General features: G+C 41.9%; 1 protein-coding gene across 6 annotated transcripts in view; it reads right to left on the reverse strand.

Annotated features, from left to right (window-relative positions):
- TRIO (trio Rho guanine nucleotide exchange factor) overlaps window positions 1-17,404 on the reverse strand; it is a 274,403-nt gene that overhangs the window by 25,351 nt on the left and 231,648 nt on the right. For 5 of the 6 annotated variants that reach the window (XM_053397146.1, XM_053397145.1, XM_053397147.1 and 2 more), the window contains exons 37-45: window positions 11,226-11,321; window positions 9,996-10,144; window positions 9,336-9,402; window positions 6,182-6,285; window positions 4,400-4,469; window positions 3,032-3,121; window positions 1,243-1,335; window positions 537-587; window positions 72-149 (exon numbers count right to left, since the gene is read on the reverse strand). In XM_053397146.1, the coding sequence (XP_053253121.1) occupies window positions 72-149; window positions 537-587; window positions 1,243-1,335; window positions 3,032-3,121; window positions 4,400-4,469; window positions 6,182-6,285; window positions 9,336-9,402; window positions 9,996-10,144; window positions 11,226-11,321 (798 nt within the window). Of the gene's footprint in view, window positions 1-71; window positions 150-536; window positions 588-1,242; window positions 1,336-3,031; window positions 3,122-4,399; window positions 4,470-6,181; window positions 6,286-9,335; window positions 9,403-9,995; window positions 10,145-11,225; window positions 11,322-11,362; window positions 12,433-17,404 lie in introns of those variants that run through there. The other variant, XM_053397150.1, reaches the window with a different exon arrangement.

Genomic DNA, 17,404 nt, shown 5'->3' on the forward strand with positions numbered 1-17,404 from the left:
TTGAAACCAGATTGTAATGGGAGTATGCTGTATGGGAAGAAAAAAGTGCCCAAACCCAAGGAAGAACTTACATCAAATCCTTGTAAACGACCAACATTCATCATGTCGTTGCACCGTTTTGGGACTATACACATTACTTCTACAGCCCTCTATTGAATCAAGAAAGAGAGAGAGATTAGAACAGTGAACCGAGCAATGCCTTTTAGTTATTCTTTTCAGATTCTCTAAGGTGCCACTACCAAGACTGATTGCACGCATCAAAGAGGCAGGCTATATAATAAAATTTGTTGGGAGACTGCTTCTGGGAACACCCTGCCCCTTCCAGTAATCTCCATGACGAATTCTCCCAAAGTGATGGACCTGCTGCTTTAACCATTAATTCCAGAATAAACGCAATGTGGAAAAACAAAAACAGAACAATCTGTGTGAAGGAGGTCCACAGACTGCAGACAGATACAGAAAGAGTGCTATAATTCTGCTACAACAGCTGTCTTGATGCTGGCATAAATATTTAAGAAAACAGTATTTCTAAGTACCTCTAATTCTGTTGTATCAAGATTAGCTTTTTTGGAGTACTTAAGGAAGTCCTGCAGAGAAAAAGAAAGAACTATGAGTTGACATCTTCTATTAAAATTATATATGTGTATGCATATATATTGGGCAGTCCTGATGATCAGAAACTGCTGATGATAATAAAATGTGCATTTATCTACCATCCCATTTGGGGACTTCTGGGAAGCCCTGATGTACAGCAGAAATGAAATGCTTAGGTGAAGAAATCAAACAGTAAAAACAAAGTGTGTTTCCTGACTGTCCTTCAATTGTTTTGCATATTTACTGTGTTTTTGTTTTATATGGGCAAGTACTTTAAGTTGTATATTTTATGGTTGTAGCCATATGTTATAAGGGAGGTAAGAAATCTAACAAAACAAATATTATTTTATTCACAAGTAGCTAAATCCCCACAAAGGGCTCTGCTTTCTCTGAAATTGGCCAACAGAGGAAATGAAACATTTTCAGATCAGAATTAACACTAGTTATTTACTATTTCCTGATGCATACTTATGTAAACTACCTTAGCAGACACACAGTGCTCCAACAAAAACAAAGAACATTTGTGGGTACTTTCTGAGAAATATTTGCCTATATTTATAAGATGCAAAGCAATCTATTTTTTTTTAATGTGTTCCAAATGCTATACGGCAATAAAAACCCCAACCGAGAGAATTCAATGTGCCTTACCTTTAGTAGCAATTGGTATTTCATAATTCTTTGCACTGGTTTTATCAGCAAGTCGGTGAGCTGAAGTCGGTGACCCAAACGTTGCTTCAGGTCCTAGCAGTAGTAAAATAAAAGTTCAGAGCAGATCCTGTAACTCTCTATTTTGAGAGGAAATATCATCAAGGAGGCTAGTTTTGACATCCACTCAAATACAGATTTCCCTTCAGGATTCCTAACAGCTTCCCTTAGATTAACTCTCTAATTTACTTAGCAAAAGGAACTGTAAAAAAAAAAAAAAGTTTGCTTTTCAGTAGGGCTCACATCTTCCCTGACTTCATTCTATCCATATCCCAAAGAAATCTGTTGTCTCATCCCCTTTATAATAATAATAATAATAATTTTTATTTATACCCCGCCCTCCCCAGCCAAGGCTGGGCTCAGGGCGGCTAACAAGCAATAATAAAAACAAATTGAATGAATACAACTTAAAAACAAAATTAAAACACATTAAAATATTGAAACCTTTATCCTGTCTGGGCCTATCATCCCTCCTGTTAAAGGACAGCAGTTATTCTTAAAACAAAAATTTTTTTTCCTTCCAGTAGCACCTTAAAGACCAACTAAGTTAGTTCTTGGTATGAGCTTTCGTGTGCATGCACACTTCTTCAGATACACTGAAACAGAAGTTGCCAGATCCTTCTATATAGATCCTTCAGTGTATCTGAAGAAGTGTGCATGCACACGAAAGCTCATACCAAGAACTAACTTAGTTGGTCTTTAAGGTGCTACTGGAAGGAAATTTTTGTTTTGTTTTGACTATGGCAGACCAACACGGCTACCTATCTGTAACAGTTATTCTTAGTTACACACAGCCAGACCATCTATGGATGCCAAACCTGGGGGCTTACATTTTAATAACCTGGGGGCTTAAACTTTAATAGGAAAGGGAGATGATGGTGGCAGCAACCTCATTCCATCTTGGGAACAAGAAAGACTCACTTTGGCCCTACTGAATTTTCCAGGGTTTGATTGGCTGGCAAAAGAAGGATGCAAAAGTAAACTATTCCCTTGGATTGTCTGTTGGGCTAAAACTAGTTTTCTATTAACACTTGATGCTCAGTCAATACAGAGGCATCATGTGTTCATACATATATAGAGACCAACACCTATCCTTGCTTGTACCTTCAAGCTGACAGAATCAACACTGTAAACAGAGATTTAGCCACATCTGAATAAGTAGTAGTCCCTATTACTCTTTGTTTAAACCAGTGTTTTCCCAAACTTAGGTCTCCAGCTGTTTTTGAACTACAGTTCCCATCATCCCTGACCACTAGTCCTGCTAGCTAGGGATGATGGGAGCACCATCCAAAAACAGCAAGAGACCCAAGCTTGGGAAACAATGGTTTAAACTTCCCCCCTCATTTGAATGTCTTTGGCCTGGTATGTGAAAGCAGCTAGTGATTTGAATTCAGGTTGCTATGACAACAACTTAAGATCCACTTAAACAAGTCAATGTCACTGGGCTTCCTGATGTCTCACAAGCATTGTATGGTAAAATCACAAAAAAACCCGATTCCATGCTGTAATTCACCTTGAAGCGGAATTTGATGTGCAGAGTTATTAAATCCTAGAGCTAACTGGGGGTTGGGAGAAATTTTATTCATTTGGTAACAATAAACTAATTTCGATCTCAGCCACAGATCCTGAGAGAGATAATGTCTCAGAGACTGCAAAGAACAAGAATTTTTGGAAAAGATTATATTTCTTCTGTTCAGAAAGAGACAGCCAACCCCCTGCCTTTGGCACTTACCTCAAAAAAAGTATCAATGTATTCCGAGACAATATGCTCAGACTTTGGTTTGTTTTGGCAGTAAACTATGTACATGTGCAATCTTCTCTCCTGCAGCAGAGGGAAAAGAACAAGGATGTTGTATTTCATGAAAACGTAAAGCATACTTGGCAGGGACCAGAGTAGCACAGATCATTAGAACAAAAGCTACCATATTCTACAGGAATATAATGGTCCATATAAGATATTGCATTTTCCATACTGTCTCACCTACTCTCTTCCTTGCATATGCTCACAAGTGCTTGGATAAATCAAGTGTGCAACAGACTGTAGACTAGGTGTGGGGAACTTCTGGCTCTTCAGATGTTGCTGAACGACACTTCCCATCAGTCCAAGAAAGCATGGGCAAGGCTCAGAGGTGATGGCCATTGCAGTTCAGCAACAGAAGGAGGTTGAGAGGTTCCCCATGACTGTCGTACACGAACACAGCCAACAATGATAATTGCAACTGAAGCACCTTTTACACAATTAGCCTGCTGGTGGTCTTATCTATGTTCTCCTCAAGTCTACACTTTGTGCCCAGAGATGTTTGGCAGAGGATTATGACCCACATTACTGTCAAGGCATATCCTCCCTGCTGCCCCCAAATTAATAAATCCATTTGATATGCAGGCTTGTGCATGAGAGCAGCTGCTCCAAAACTTTGTGCCCTCAAGGACTGCATCCCACTGCCAAGGAACTGTCAGAGCCAGTCACGAACCCTCCTTATATTGCAAAGAATTCTGGAGTGTACTCTAAAGTTGTGGGCATTCTATGGCACACTTTGAGTCAGAGCAAGGTCTCTGGCTGTGTGCTCTGCAGGGCTAAAATGACCGTAATGAACAACTCCATCTTTCAGGAAGTGTGGCCACCATGGCTGATCTTGTTGAGGAGACTCCCACCCCCACCACGAGGAAATGTGTCATGGTCCAAATAAAGAAGTGAAGAAATAACCTCTGTTCTTTAAGAGCATATTTCAGATTCGTTGTACATATGGAAAGCCACAAAAGTCTGGCTAAGTAGAAAAATCAGGAAACTAAGTGAGAGTGTAACAGATTGCACGTTCTGTCACTGCCTACACATTTAAGAGAGAACGGAAGGTGTTAGTGCTGGAATTTGCTTTGTGCATAATTTCTTTATATCTCCCCCAAGTTTACTATTCCTGCCACTCTAACTAAGCATTTTGGAAGGCAAAGAAGCAAAGCAAAGTAAGTTCATGCGTTTTTTAAAAAGGCACAGAATGGAGAATACATGGGTGAAGATATAAGGGCTGCTTGTATGTTGTCAAATATCCAGATCTATGATCGATGCAGCTTCTATATATGCAATGGAGAGGAGGGACATACTTACATGTTTAACAAAAAGTGATCCCAATTTTTCTGGATCCTCAAGGCACTTCTCTAATTCTCCTAAAAAGAAACTGAGCAGTACAAAAATATATTTATTATTAGCCTCATTGTGGCAACAGACAACTGATTCAACAGCAGACAACAGTTTGGTTACATTTCCTCTGTGGGAGGCATCCACTTTCGGAAATAGAACGGTTTGTGGAAGACGCATCAGTGGATTGGCTGAAGACACTTATGTCATTTGCCAGCAGCCATATCACATCGCCCCAGTGTTATGTCCAGCCCGGCAACTTCTTAAATGCTGCAAGAAATCCCAGGGTGCCCCTCTCAGCTTGGACACTGCTGAGTAAGTTCCCTTAAAATTATAATTGCCTCAACCAGCCACTTGGTTTGACTGTGTGGCTGGGACAATTCTGAGCCCAGGCGAAGAACATCTGGGGAAAGTGTAGGGTTTCTTCGAAATGAAAGTTAACAAGCAACAGCAAGGAAGCTTTGCCCTAACTTGGGATTCCTCTGAATCAGAGCTCAACTAACACATATGCCATGTCTTCTTCATCACAGTGACAAATAGCTGAGTAGTGAACACTGTGTGTAGAGTTGCATGTCAATGCACTCCTGTTACTTCCAAACTTGAGCAAAAGCAAATGGCAAAATTATCTTTATCTAGGGATAAGGGAAATTCCAGTGTAGATGAATCATGTTACATGAACCTGCACTAGCAGTTGAGGAACTGGCTCTAATCCAAGGTCTGTCTATTATGTAGTTACCACCACTCGTTCGCAGAGATACTAAGGGGATAGAAGACACAGAAGGCCATTTGCGGGGCCCTAACAATGTTTGCAATGTAGGCCTTCCATCCACAGATTCTGCAGAGATAAATGAATCCATTCAGAAATGTCTTGCAATAGTCCAAATAGTCCACCAGACAGTTATTCTTGTCTGTAGACTTTCCAAATATAAGACTCCCAGACACTAGGAGCAATTGCTGCTCTGATAGAACAGAACCAAAATCTAAGATTGCATCTTATGGCAGACCGTGCACAATTCTGAAATGAAGGGATCTGAAACTTTCAGCTGAGACCACAAAGTTACATTAAATCAAGGGCATCCTGGTTACTAGAATAACCAGGACTAATAAGACTCCAATGGCTCCATCCTTAGGTACCAGACACTTCCAAATGTTAAGAAGCAAACTGCAATATAGAGGTCAGACTTCCATCTGAAACAAGGCACAGCTAAACCACCTTAGTGCTGGAAATAACTGGCTTACAGTTCCAACTGTGGCATGCTGTAAATTGGAAACTGCCCCCAAGTGGTAAAAACTAAAGTAATTTCTTTCTACTGAAATAAACTGGGCACCAGATGCATATCCAGGAATGCCATTCCAACAGCATGAAACAAGAGAGCAGGGCAACCTTTGCCTGGCACCTAATGGTGGATGCCTGGTTGAAAAAACACATAATTTGTGTGCCTCCAGAGAAAAGACCCCCTTATCCAGTAGCTCCCTGCCTGACACTTGGCAAAGGGTCTCTGAAGGGCTGTCATAGAAAGATGGAGCGAGCTTGTCTTTTCCTGCTCCAGAGGATAAGACCCGAACCAATGGATGCAAGTTACAAGAAATGAAATTCCAACTAAACAGCAGGAAGACGTTTCTTGACAGTACGAGCTGTCTGACAATGGAACCAATTCCCATGAAGTGGTTTTTGTCCACTTCTTCAGCTGGTTATGTGAGATGAGAACCAGAAAGAAAACAAGTTATGAACAAAAACAAAAACATACATACTCTCTGTGCCAGTCATATATTTGATGAATGTTGCCAAACACAATTTTGTCTTTCCCTTTCATGTCGTCCGGAACACCATCTTCTTTCATGAGTGCCATGTAACCCTGGAGTAAGTTAGTAAGAAAAATGGACATGAGCGCCGCTGTTCACCTTTTTATTACTTTTAACATTGCAAACTGCTGAGTATCATCTTGGGCCCTCTATCATTCTTCCCCCATCCCCCAAAATCCCCCTGCCGGCTGATGTGTTTTTAATAATATCTATCTATCTATCTATCTATCTATCTATCTATCTATCTATCTATCTATCTATGGGGGTGGCTGAAAGTACATATAGTGGTACCTTGTGTTATGTACCATCCCCCTTATGAATGCTGTGGGTCACACACTCCACTAACCCGGAAGTAGATGCCCCTTGTTGTGAACATTGCCCCAGGATGCGAGCAGAAGTCGTGCTCCGGTGGCACAGCAGCAGCGAGAGGCACCATTAGAGAAAGCGTGCCTCATGTTACGAGCGGTTTCCTGTTACGAACGGACCTCCAGAATGGATTAAGTACGTAACACGAGGTACCACTGTATTCAGGATGAAGTCCTAATGGCATAACTAATATGCATTCGTTGATTCTGAGTATGAACTCTTGTTTAAGAAATGCCTCACAGGGTAGAATCAACAGCCATCAGGGTTGGCCAGTAGTCCACAGACTATCTCTCTTCTGCTCACACCTGCCATAAGCCATGCTCCTATTTAGAACATAAAAAACACAAGAGACCCAATGGGAAGCCAAACATTTTTGCAACAGCGTAGTTGAAAATCCCTTTCCAACATGCTTCCACATTGTGGTCAAGTAAGTACTGAAGCTCGTAACAAATCCCGATTTACTCTTTTTCATATTATCAGTTTGCGTGCTTTATGTATAATGTTACATTGCTCCTTGTCTGGCTTGACACATCAACTTACAGGACCAAGTCTGTGGGAAAAGCAGCTCAGAAAGGCAAAAGGACAATATCTATCTGAATCTTGACAGCAAATTCATGCTGGATCCAGGTTTATGGGGACTTATTGTGCCTTACTGGGGGCCAGTTTGTGTGATACGTGTGCAAGTATTATTTTCTTTTTTTATAATAATTTTTTATTAGTTTTTAATTACATTCCAATTATTATTGGCCTCATTATAAGAATACCAATTTATAATGCAATTATTCACACCAATCATTCAAATACCCAATTTAGTTAAAGTGGCTCCCGTGGGCTAGATTTTATTATTCTCTTTATTTCTGCATTCCAAAATCTCTGCGTTCCAAAATCTGTGCAAGTATTATTTTCAGTAAATGGAAGTTAACTGTCAATTTGCACAAGCAATTTCATTATAAAGGGCTTTGGGGGATCCTGAAATAGTGTCATCTCTATTTAGATATAAAAGAAACACCAGCACAAGCTAAATCATTTCAGTGTCGTTTTGAAGGACCGATCACTTCCCCCTCTTTGTCCAACTACATATGGGAACATAGGAAGCTGCCTTCTGCTGAGTCAGACCATTGGTCCATCTAGCAGTGACTTCCCACAGCTTCCCAGTCCTACCTAAATATGCTGTAGACTGAAACTGGGACCTTTTGCATGTGCTATGCTACATTCCCAATGTATCTCCCCGGTATACAGCTTTCACAGTTACTTTGGACTAGCCAACAATATTGAAGTCTTCCAAAAATTACCGTACATTTCCATGTATAAGACGAGGATTTTTTTTACTATAAAATGATGTTCAAAATCAGGGGTCGTCTTATACATGGACAGTGCAGATGGGGGGATGGACGATTGTTTGCAGCCACTTGCAGGAGCTTGTCAGCGGCGATTGTGTGATTAGTGGCTGCGGCAAGTGGTTTTTGGGTGAGTGATTTTCAGCAAAAAGAAGTCAAACAACCCTGGGCACTCCCTTCCCCCACAAAAGCAGGAAAAACCCCAGACACTCCTCCCCCCAAAGCTCAACAACTTCAGGCCATCTCTTCCCCATTTTCTTAAATTGGAGTCCCCCAAAATAGGGGGGGCGTGTTATACACGGAAAAATAGGGTAGTTGTGAACCAGAATAATACACGTGCAGAACCCACAGCTACCTCCACGAGTGTATTTGCACACGTTCCAGCAACAGCTAACAATTCACTACACATACCATCCAGTTTATACAAACTGTTTTCTGTTTGGTCATGGACCCGTGTACATTATTGCGTGGGGGGATTTAATAGCCTGAAACAAGCCTTTGCGGGAGCAAGCAGATCTGCAAGTGCAAGGAATGCAAGCATACAAATTGTCTACTGTGCCATAAAGGGCCAAAGAAGCCCTATATGCAGAGTAGCCCTGGTGTGGGCAACAATCTGCTCAATTAGGTTGCACGAATGAACGCAATTTGGAACACAGAAGCTGGGGTACTCAATACAATTTGTAACTCAGCCTAGTGAGCCCTGTGATCCCACACTTCTGATTCTTTCCAGATCATAAATTCAGGACAACAGAAGCAGCAACTCAAAGCAATCTAATTGAATCCATTTTTAAAGTACATCTATTGTACTTGTTTAATTTGCTGCCACGATCAGAAGTTGTTCCTAAATCTATTAAGAGGCCTGTTTATTAAAAGGTGTTCCAGCTGTCCATTCTAAAACTGAAATACTGCCAGCCATTCCATTGCCTACATTCCTGCACAAGAACTGAACAGGCCCCTTCGCTGCAAATATGTTACCAAGCTGGCCTTAAACATTCAACAGCTTATTTTACAGAAGAGCCAAGAAACAGCAGGCAGTCCTGATCTCGTGCTGGAATGGAAACTAATTACAGCCAGGATTCAGAATTTACATTTGCAGCTGTCCATATGCAGTTAAGTTGGCAGCTTGTAAAAAGCGCCTTCTCAAAGATACTTTACATATGGAATTATTGCTAGCTCATCAATAACATTGGAAACTGTTGTCTAGTAATTACAAATCTTAACCTAGTTCGTAACTAGCTAAAAACGGACTAATATAACAGGTGACAAAGTAGATTTCTCCAAGCATTGCTGGTAGCTCCAAAGGTGTTCGGTGGAGAGGAATGGCGCTTTCCTCTTTACCCTTCTGAAGTTTGTGTTTCTGATCGGACTGTAAGCAGCACACTGATTTTAAAAGGACATACCTCTACTACGTAACCAAGATCTCTCACATAATCTCTCTCCGTCTCCACTAATTCCTGTAGAACATAGCTGCAAAGTTACGAAAAGTGAGAATAATTAAGGGTGGCGTTTTGCGATATGAACAATTTCTATGCATGCAAATAATGTGACAACAGTAGGGAATACTATGGTGAAATATGGTGTTACTAAGCAACATGAGATTTTAAAAAAAATATATCTATTTCAAGAATAGTTATAAAAGTACTAATGTTTCTCATACTGAAATTTGAAGTGTGCATGCCAAGTGGATTTAATATAATCAACATTCCACAAAGTGGCATCGTTAAAGGCCTTACTGGTTGTGGCAGCTACCATTTGTGTGAACTGAAGAGCCCCCAAAGTAAACATTTTATGTTTCTGAGACTCTCAACTTTCCTGCTAAATTTTTAAAAGCACTACAAGCACAAGAGTAGGGGCTAATGTGCTAGACAGGGGAAATTACTGCAATTTAGCTGGCTTTCTGGCAAAATCCTCCAACAGTTGAAATAATCAAAGTCTTAACTCGCTGAACAAAAGAGGTAGAAACTAATGCCTCCAATAACACAGATTTTACAACACAGAAGGCAAAGGACAGATGCTCTTCTTAAGCATATAAGGGAAAGGGATTGGTGGGCTAGTCTTACTGTCGCCTTTTTAAAGAGCTGGACTTCCGCTCTTCCATCTCATCTATGGGCGAAGAGGAGGAGAGAAGTGAGTTGTCTGAAGGATTGAATGATGGGCTGCTGCTGTCTCCCTGGTCCACCATCAGTGAGCTTGGACGATCCTCCAGAGCCTAAGAGGAAAACGATAAAGTGAGATTGGGGCAACACCATCAGCACAATCTATTTCACATACGCATGCTGCACTTTTATCTATTTTAAGAACATGTTGATCATTTGTTATTCTAACACCTTTGTCAACTGTGTACGGGTATTCACAACTCTCTCCTTCCCTGGTGGCGGCAAGATGTGTTGCAATGTGTGTGACCATTTGCAGGCACCAGAGGTCCTCTTGCAGCCCTCCTTGCTGCACCCAGCAAGCAGTTTCCTTTCAGGTCCACACCAACCCACGCTAACTGTGCCTAAGTCCAGGGTTCCAGGAAGGGGCCTGATACCAGCAATCAAAGCTGAAGCCCGGATAAATGAAACAAGTTCCTTATCTTGCGAAGTTTACTACCACGATAAGTGGCGATGGCCGCTAGTTTAGGTGATTGTAATCTGGATTGGCTATCAGAGCTAAATGAATCTTTATGTTCAGAAGTAGTGTACCACTGAATACCAGATACTTGGACACAAAACAACAGGGGAGACTTCTGGTCTGATTCCCCAGTATGGCTCTTAGAGCCAGATGTTTTGATAGGATTCCACACTGCTCTAAACAGGGGTAATAATAATAATAATAATAATAATAATAATAATAATAATTTATTTTTTTTTACCTCGTCCATCTGGCTGGGTTTCCCCAGCCACTCTGGGCGGCTTCCAACAAAATATTTAAAATACAATAAAACATCAGACATTAAAAACTTCCCTAAACAGGGCTGCCTTCAGATGTCTTCTAAAAGTCAGGTAGTTGTTTATTTCCTTGACATCTGACGGGAGGGCAGTCCACAGGGCGGGTGCCACTACCAAGAAGGCCCTCTGCCTAGTTCCCTGTAACTTCTCTTCTCACAGTGAGGGAACCGCCAGAAGGCCCTCGGAGCTGGACCTCAGCTGGGGAATCCATAGCCTTCTGCATATTGTGGGAATTGTGCTCTCATCAGTCCCAGCTAATATGTTTGGGGATGATGAGAGTTGTGGTCCAACAACGTATTGAGGGCCTCTAGGGTTCCCCCAAAAGAAAGGAAAACATGCCATCAAACAAACCAGACTCACCATTTTACTCTTCACAAGCTCCTCTATTGCACTGACAAGTTCGGCTGCGCTGGGAGTCTCTGAGCTGGTAGGACGTACCAATAACCGGGAAGATGTCTGCACAATGGGGTGAAAAGCAGGAGGAGAGGCATCCCCAATATCAATTTGAGGCTATACACACTATCAATATTTGTCCCCGAGGCATCTTGCTAATGAACAAAATGCCTCTCTTTCCACTTCTTTTTTTAAAAAACCCTCTATTTGACACAAGCACCAAAGGAAGTTTTAAATAAACTCTGGTATTGACAAACATTAATCTGCCTGTGTCCATTTAATGCTTTTATAATACCTGGATAGGATCTCATAATGCTCCATTTGCAGCTGGATGACTGGGGCTATTTTTTTGGATAGCCTTGATCTTTTTCTTTCTGTAGAACCTATCAAAGCTACTACGCAAAGCCAATGCCGGATGTACTGAATTATCGAAGGATCCTTTCCCACCCCTCCCAATTCAACTCACATTATAAAGCCACAGGGAAAAGAACTGCAATGAATGAACAAAACAATAAATCAACTGTAGAGTAGGCTAAGACTACTAAACAAGGAGCCAACTGATGATTCTAAAAGGGAGCAGGGTCATTTTGCTCACCATTCCTTGTGCCATCCATCTCCCCCAAAGGTAAGTGCAGAGTCTAGAAGATCTCTGTCCTCAAAAGCTACAAGATGCCAATTTATGGCTGCAACTGAGGATAAAAGGTGTTGACAGCAAAAGGATATTGGGAGGGTTGGTGGCCACTGGATTTGGCTTTCAGTAATTAGCAAACATGCAAGCCTGTTTGCAGATTACATGTACCATTAAGTAACTGGAAGCTAAACAAGGCATAATAATATGAACCTCACTTCATATTACAAGGACCAGCAGGGGTGTACAGCATGCAAACACAGATTACGTTGTTCTTCACCACTGGACAGACATGTTAAACCAACAGGTACAATGCTTCAGAACACGGAACTCTGTTCAACCTCATCTATGGGAGCGGAAAGATTAGCTCCCATAATTTAAAGAATAGTAATAATAATAATATGCAAATTTCATGTGCTGTAGAGTTAGCTTCGATGAGACAGGGGACATTGGGAGCGGGGCAAATGCGAGAACACACAAGAAACTCTAAATGGAGAGGTAGGGAAACTGAGCCAAAGCAGAGACAGAACATAAATCAACATAATGCTAAAGGAAGAGTAAAAAGAAAAGAAAAGAAAAGAAACAAAGGAAAACAAAAACAAAAAAAGATTAGTTATACAGTAATATAGCAGCTATCTTAGCAATTCTATCCAAAACAAGAAGAAAACTCAGAAGCTACAATTTAAGCACAACTCAGGATGATGTATGGCAATGACACCGCCAACTGGAAAACTGAAGAATCTTTGCGATCCCAATGGAAGTGGTTGTTATTTAGTGACACACGAATTAAGGTGGCCTGATAGTCCTAGAGGCTGGACAGGGATGTCACCTGAGCAAGTTTAAAGGGAAAGGGAAATAGAGGCAGCCCTTGTTGTTGTTGTCTCCTTCCTTTCTGCTCACTGTAACTGGGTAAACCTTGGATGTGTATCAGAATGGCAATTCTTTCACGACTGACTTGAAATACAAATCAGGAGATACCTTCTTTTTTAAAAAAGCAATTAACAGCTTGGTTGTGTAGCACCAAAACGCTGGAGAAGAATTAATTCCCACAGGAATACCATCATAAAACGGGAGGTGCCTACTTACTTGTAAATTGTCTTTTTAATGGCTATATATTACAACAAAACATGCACTTCTTTGGCACATATGCCTTGCAGCCCACTACAGCTTGAGACTGGAGTATGCCCATTCCTGCCCAGATGAAATTTGCTATATATCACTTTTTTTTTTTATTTCCTTCAGGGATTTCCCCCCACATCAGCTTGGCTGCCAAGGCACCCTCACAAGTTCTAGAGAATTCTGGGAAATGTTCCTGAGTATACAGAAGGCTGATCGCCGAAGAATTGATGCTTTTGAATTATGGTGCTGGAGGAGACTCTTGAGAGTCCCATGGACTGCAAGAAGATCCAACCTCTCCATTCTTCAGGAAATCAGCCCTGAGTGCTCACTGGAAGGACAGATCGTGAAGCTGAGGCTCCAGTACTTTGGCCACCTCATGAGAAGAGAAGACTCCCTGGAGAAGACCCTGATGTTGGGAAAGATGGAGGGCACAAGGAGAAGGGGGCGACAGAGGACGAGATGGTTGGATAGTTTTCGAGGTTACCAGCATGAGTTTGACCAAACTGCGGGAGGCAGTGGAGGACAGAAGTGCCTGGCGTTCTCTGGTCCATGGGGTCACGAAGAGTCGGACACGACTAAACGACTAAACAACAACAACAAATACATGCAGTGCATAAGATACACTGGCAAAGCCTGTGAGCCTCACCATAGCCTCATGAGAAGGGAGATTTGACTTCCTCATAACATAACCAAAACTGCTATGTAGCTACGCATGCACTACAGAAGATCAGTACTGTACTTGCAAAGAAGCCTTTTTCCAGAGAGCTTGTTCGCCATTACTGATCTTCTACTTGAGAAATTCCTACATGATGTTTCCAAGGAATCCCAGAATTCCCTGGAACACAGCTTGAAACCATGGCCCTAAGGAGTTCAAACTAAGGGATGGTACAAACATTACTAAAGTAGGAGAAGAAGAAGCTCAAGCAACTTGAACGCTGTCACATGTTGAAGGTGGAGCTGAGATAATTGTTAATTTTGCCTGTGGCCTGACTGGAATCTGAAGAGGAAAACCTTGACTCTAGGCCTTAGTTGTGAGAACTGATCCAGAAATTGTGGGAATTATAAATAACCCTTGTGGTAGAGACATTCTTGGTTGCTTTAGTCCAAACAGCAAGGTTATGTTGAATTCCTAAGCTTTGTAAGAAACTAGAAGATAAGAACCTGAGAACTGGACAGGTTACCACAGTTATACTATTATCTCAGACCTTGCAATAAAGCTGCAATAAGGAAATATGTGACTGCCAGACCTGCTTGTTTTTGTTTCACCCTGTCAGGGTGAAAAATATTAAGGAAATAGGGGAAATGCTTTATGGTCAACCTATTGAACACGGAGAGAAAGAGAAAGATTCTCTGTAATCTTATCACCTTTTACTAGTTTTCCCCATATTTAGTATTATTTTTTCCAAATGGAACAGAGCAAAATATTTATAATGCAAAAGCTTTTTTGTACATAATAAAAGAGATTTCAGGTGTAATTACTGAGCCCAGGGAAAGGAAAATTCAGCCAAACCTAGTTGCTTGAATACGTCAACTAGAGCTTGCCACATTTTTTTTTCGGGGGGTGGGTGGTGGTGGTTAAAATCCAATCAGGAGGAAATTACACAAGTTCCCTTTAAATCACTATAGGAGAAAATGAGGGGTGGGAATGGGATGTGATTCATTTGTGCCTCTGACAATTTAGCTAGGGACATAGCAATTCAAGGTGGGTTTATGGCACAATGAGAATTCTTGGTTGTGAGGGTAACGAGGGGCAGTGAATAAATTGCGCAGAGGCAGGAAGGGGCTGGCCTCTTACCCTAAGCTACTTTTCAATGAACTTTCTGTGTTTCTGGCTTCAGTGAGACCAGTCCAGACAACTGTTTAGCAGGCCTACGAAAGATGGCATTTCAGGTTCATGGACTGGCGCATGTGTGTTTAGGAGTGGGGTATCAAGAGTCACAAAACAGTATCAGTGTTGGCGATCGAAGGGTTAATGATAAAGCCCACATTAGATTCTAGCCTCAGTTCAGATGGTTGCCCAGAATTTTAGACGAAGGAGGAGTGATTCCCTCAGCCCTCCTCTGTGCAATGATGTCAGCTATGAACTGGGTGCTTCCCATCAACACCCAATCACACCAACACCCGGTATGCGAGACTTCTGTTGAGTGGGAAGAAACCACACGTACAATTATGAGTCAGCATGAGTGTGGGTGTAAATATGAGCGTGCTCACAGGTTTGGGCCACTCCTGCACCATAAAAAGGCCTGGGCAAGTGTTTTAACAGAATGGAAAAGCCATTTGGCACAATAAACAGCGATTAGAACTCTTAATATTGCCTTATACGTATGTCAATCATCTAAGTAGAGTCTACCCACCTAGGAAAGCAGATGAGTTTTAAGAAAAAAAGTAAAGGAAGTTTTGAGATGCATTTCCAAACCCTGTGCTGCTTTTTTCTGCGATTCTGTGACATGGATAGCCAATCCCAAAGCTTACAAGGTGTCCATCAAGAATCATGCATGTATTTTTCTCACCATATTCTAAGAGAATGTGTGAGCAATGACTGGGCCAAGGTGGAAGCCCTATTTGCCCCGTAGTAAAACACAAGCACTGATGGTGGGTTTTATATTCTGGCATTTGTGCTGGTGCACAGAGAAGTCCTGTGAGAAAAAAAACCCTTTAAAAAGTAGTTGACACTTGCACCCTCCAGCACTGTCAAGTTTATACGGCACATGGGACTCAGAATGGAGAAATATGGAGGAATTGGTGGAAATTAACTTTTAATGGTTTGTCAAATTACTTTCCAGACCTTTAGGACTGTTCAGGTGCTGCTTCACTCTATGTATGGTGAGACTGAGACAACGTTTCTGGCTCATGCATATTCTTCCCCAGTCCTCTCACAGCATGCAGAAAATGGCTCCAAAAAGACAGAAGCTCCTGTGTTTCTAATACAGTGGTATCTCGGTTTTCGAACGTCTCAGAAGTCAAACGTTTCAGTTTTTGAACGCCGAAAACCCAGAAGTAACTGCTTTGGTTTTCGAACACTTTTTGGAAGTTGAACGTATTGAGTTTTCCATAAGTAAATGCTTCCAGAAGTAAATTCTTCAGTTTTCGAACATTTCATAAGCTAAACGGTCTTCCGGAACGGATTACATTAGAAAACCGAGGTACCACTGTATTTCAGATCTCCTCTAACACTTCCTATTTTAAAACCACCAGACAATACAAATGGTGAAGAGAGCAAGGGTCTAGATGGAAGCACAGGAACCTTAAAGGTCTGTTCCAGACTTTCCCATGCACAGAGATGAGAAACAGAAGCAAAATCCTTCCCAAGGGTGACAAAATAATTTTAGGTGCTTTACATTTGGCATGAGAGCTAGCATCTCAGCCAAAAGCAGCATGGCCTCCAATGCTATGGAAGTTCTTAGCAGCTTCTGTGACATGGCATTCCTCAACTCACTGAATGGGGAAAGCTCTGACCCACATAGGGCTCCTTCTGTTGGCTGGAGCCTTGTGACAGCATCTGGTAAAGGGTAAAGGTAAAGGGACCCCTGACCATTAGGTCCAGTCGTGGCCGACTCTGGGGTTGCGGCGCTCATCTCGCTTTATTGGCCGAGGGAGCCGGCGTACAGCTTCCGGGTCATGTGGCCAGCATGACTAAGCCACTTCTGGCGAACCAGAGCAGTGCACGGAAACACCGTTTACCTTCCCGCCGGAGCGGTACCTATTTATCTACTTGCACTTTGACGTGCTTTTGAACTGCTAGGTTGGCAGGAGCAGGGACCGAGCAACGGGAGCTCACCCCGTCGTGGGGATTCGAACCGCCGACCTTCTGATTGGCAAGTCCTAGGCTCTGTGGTTTAACCCACAGCGCCACCCGCGTCCCTTGACAGCATCTGGGTAGGGGCTCAAATGTTTAATGTGCAAAAGAATCAAACTTATTCTAAGGACAGGCAGGATTTGGGGTCTTCCTGTCCATCTCTAGGAACATTTCACTTTGGGTTCTACCATGCTTTTATGCACTGTGGGAGTCAATTTTACTGAGCATGCAGGAAATTCCCACTGCTAGTCAGGATGCGGTTACCTTAACAATGATTAAGATCCTCAAGAAAACCACAAGGGTGTGGAAGGGGGGGGTAGGAAACCCCCAAATGCTGAAAACATCTGCTTTGCCCAGAATGGTGGCTTGTTGCCAAGAAAGCGTAGCCATGATCTCACATAAAAAATACCCTGCCCCTCAAAAAAGGAAGAGGAAAATATTAAAAAGCAAAGTCACTGGTATTCCAAAAGTGCATTTGGAAAATAAGTATTTGGTGCAGAGTGAAGTCCGTGAAAAAACTATACACACAACAACAAAATCTGTATTTTTGAAAAGTTAGGTGTGAATCATAAGATAAATTTTTGTTTATGTCAGAAGGGATAA

Source organism: Podarcis raffonei, chromosome 7, assembly GCF_027172205.1.
Source record: "Podarcis raffonei isolate rPodRaf1 chromosome 7, rPodRaf1.pri, whole genome shotgun sequence".
In the NCBI taxonomy this organism is placed as follows: Eukaryota; Metazoa; Chordata; class Lepidosauria; order Squamata; family Lacertidae; genus Podarcis; species Podarcis raffonei.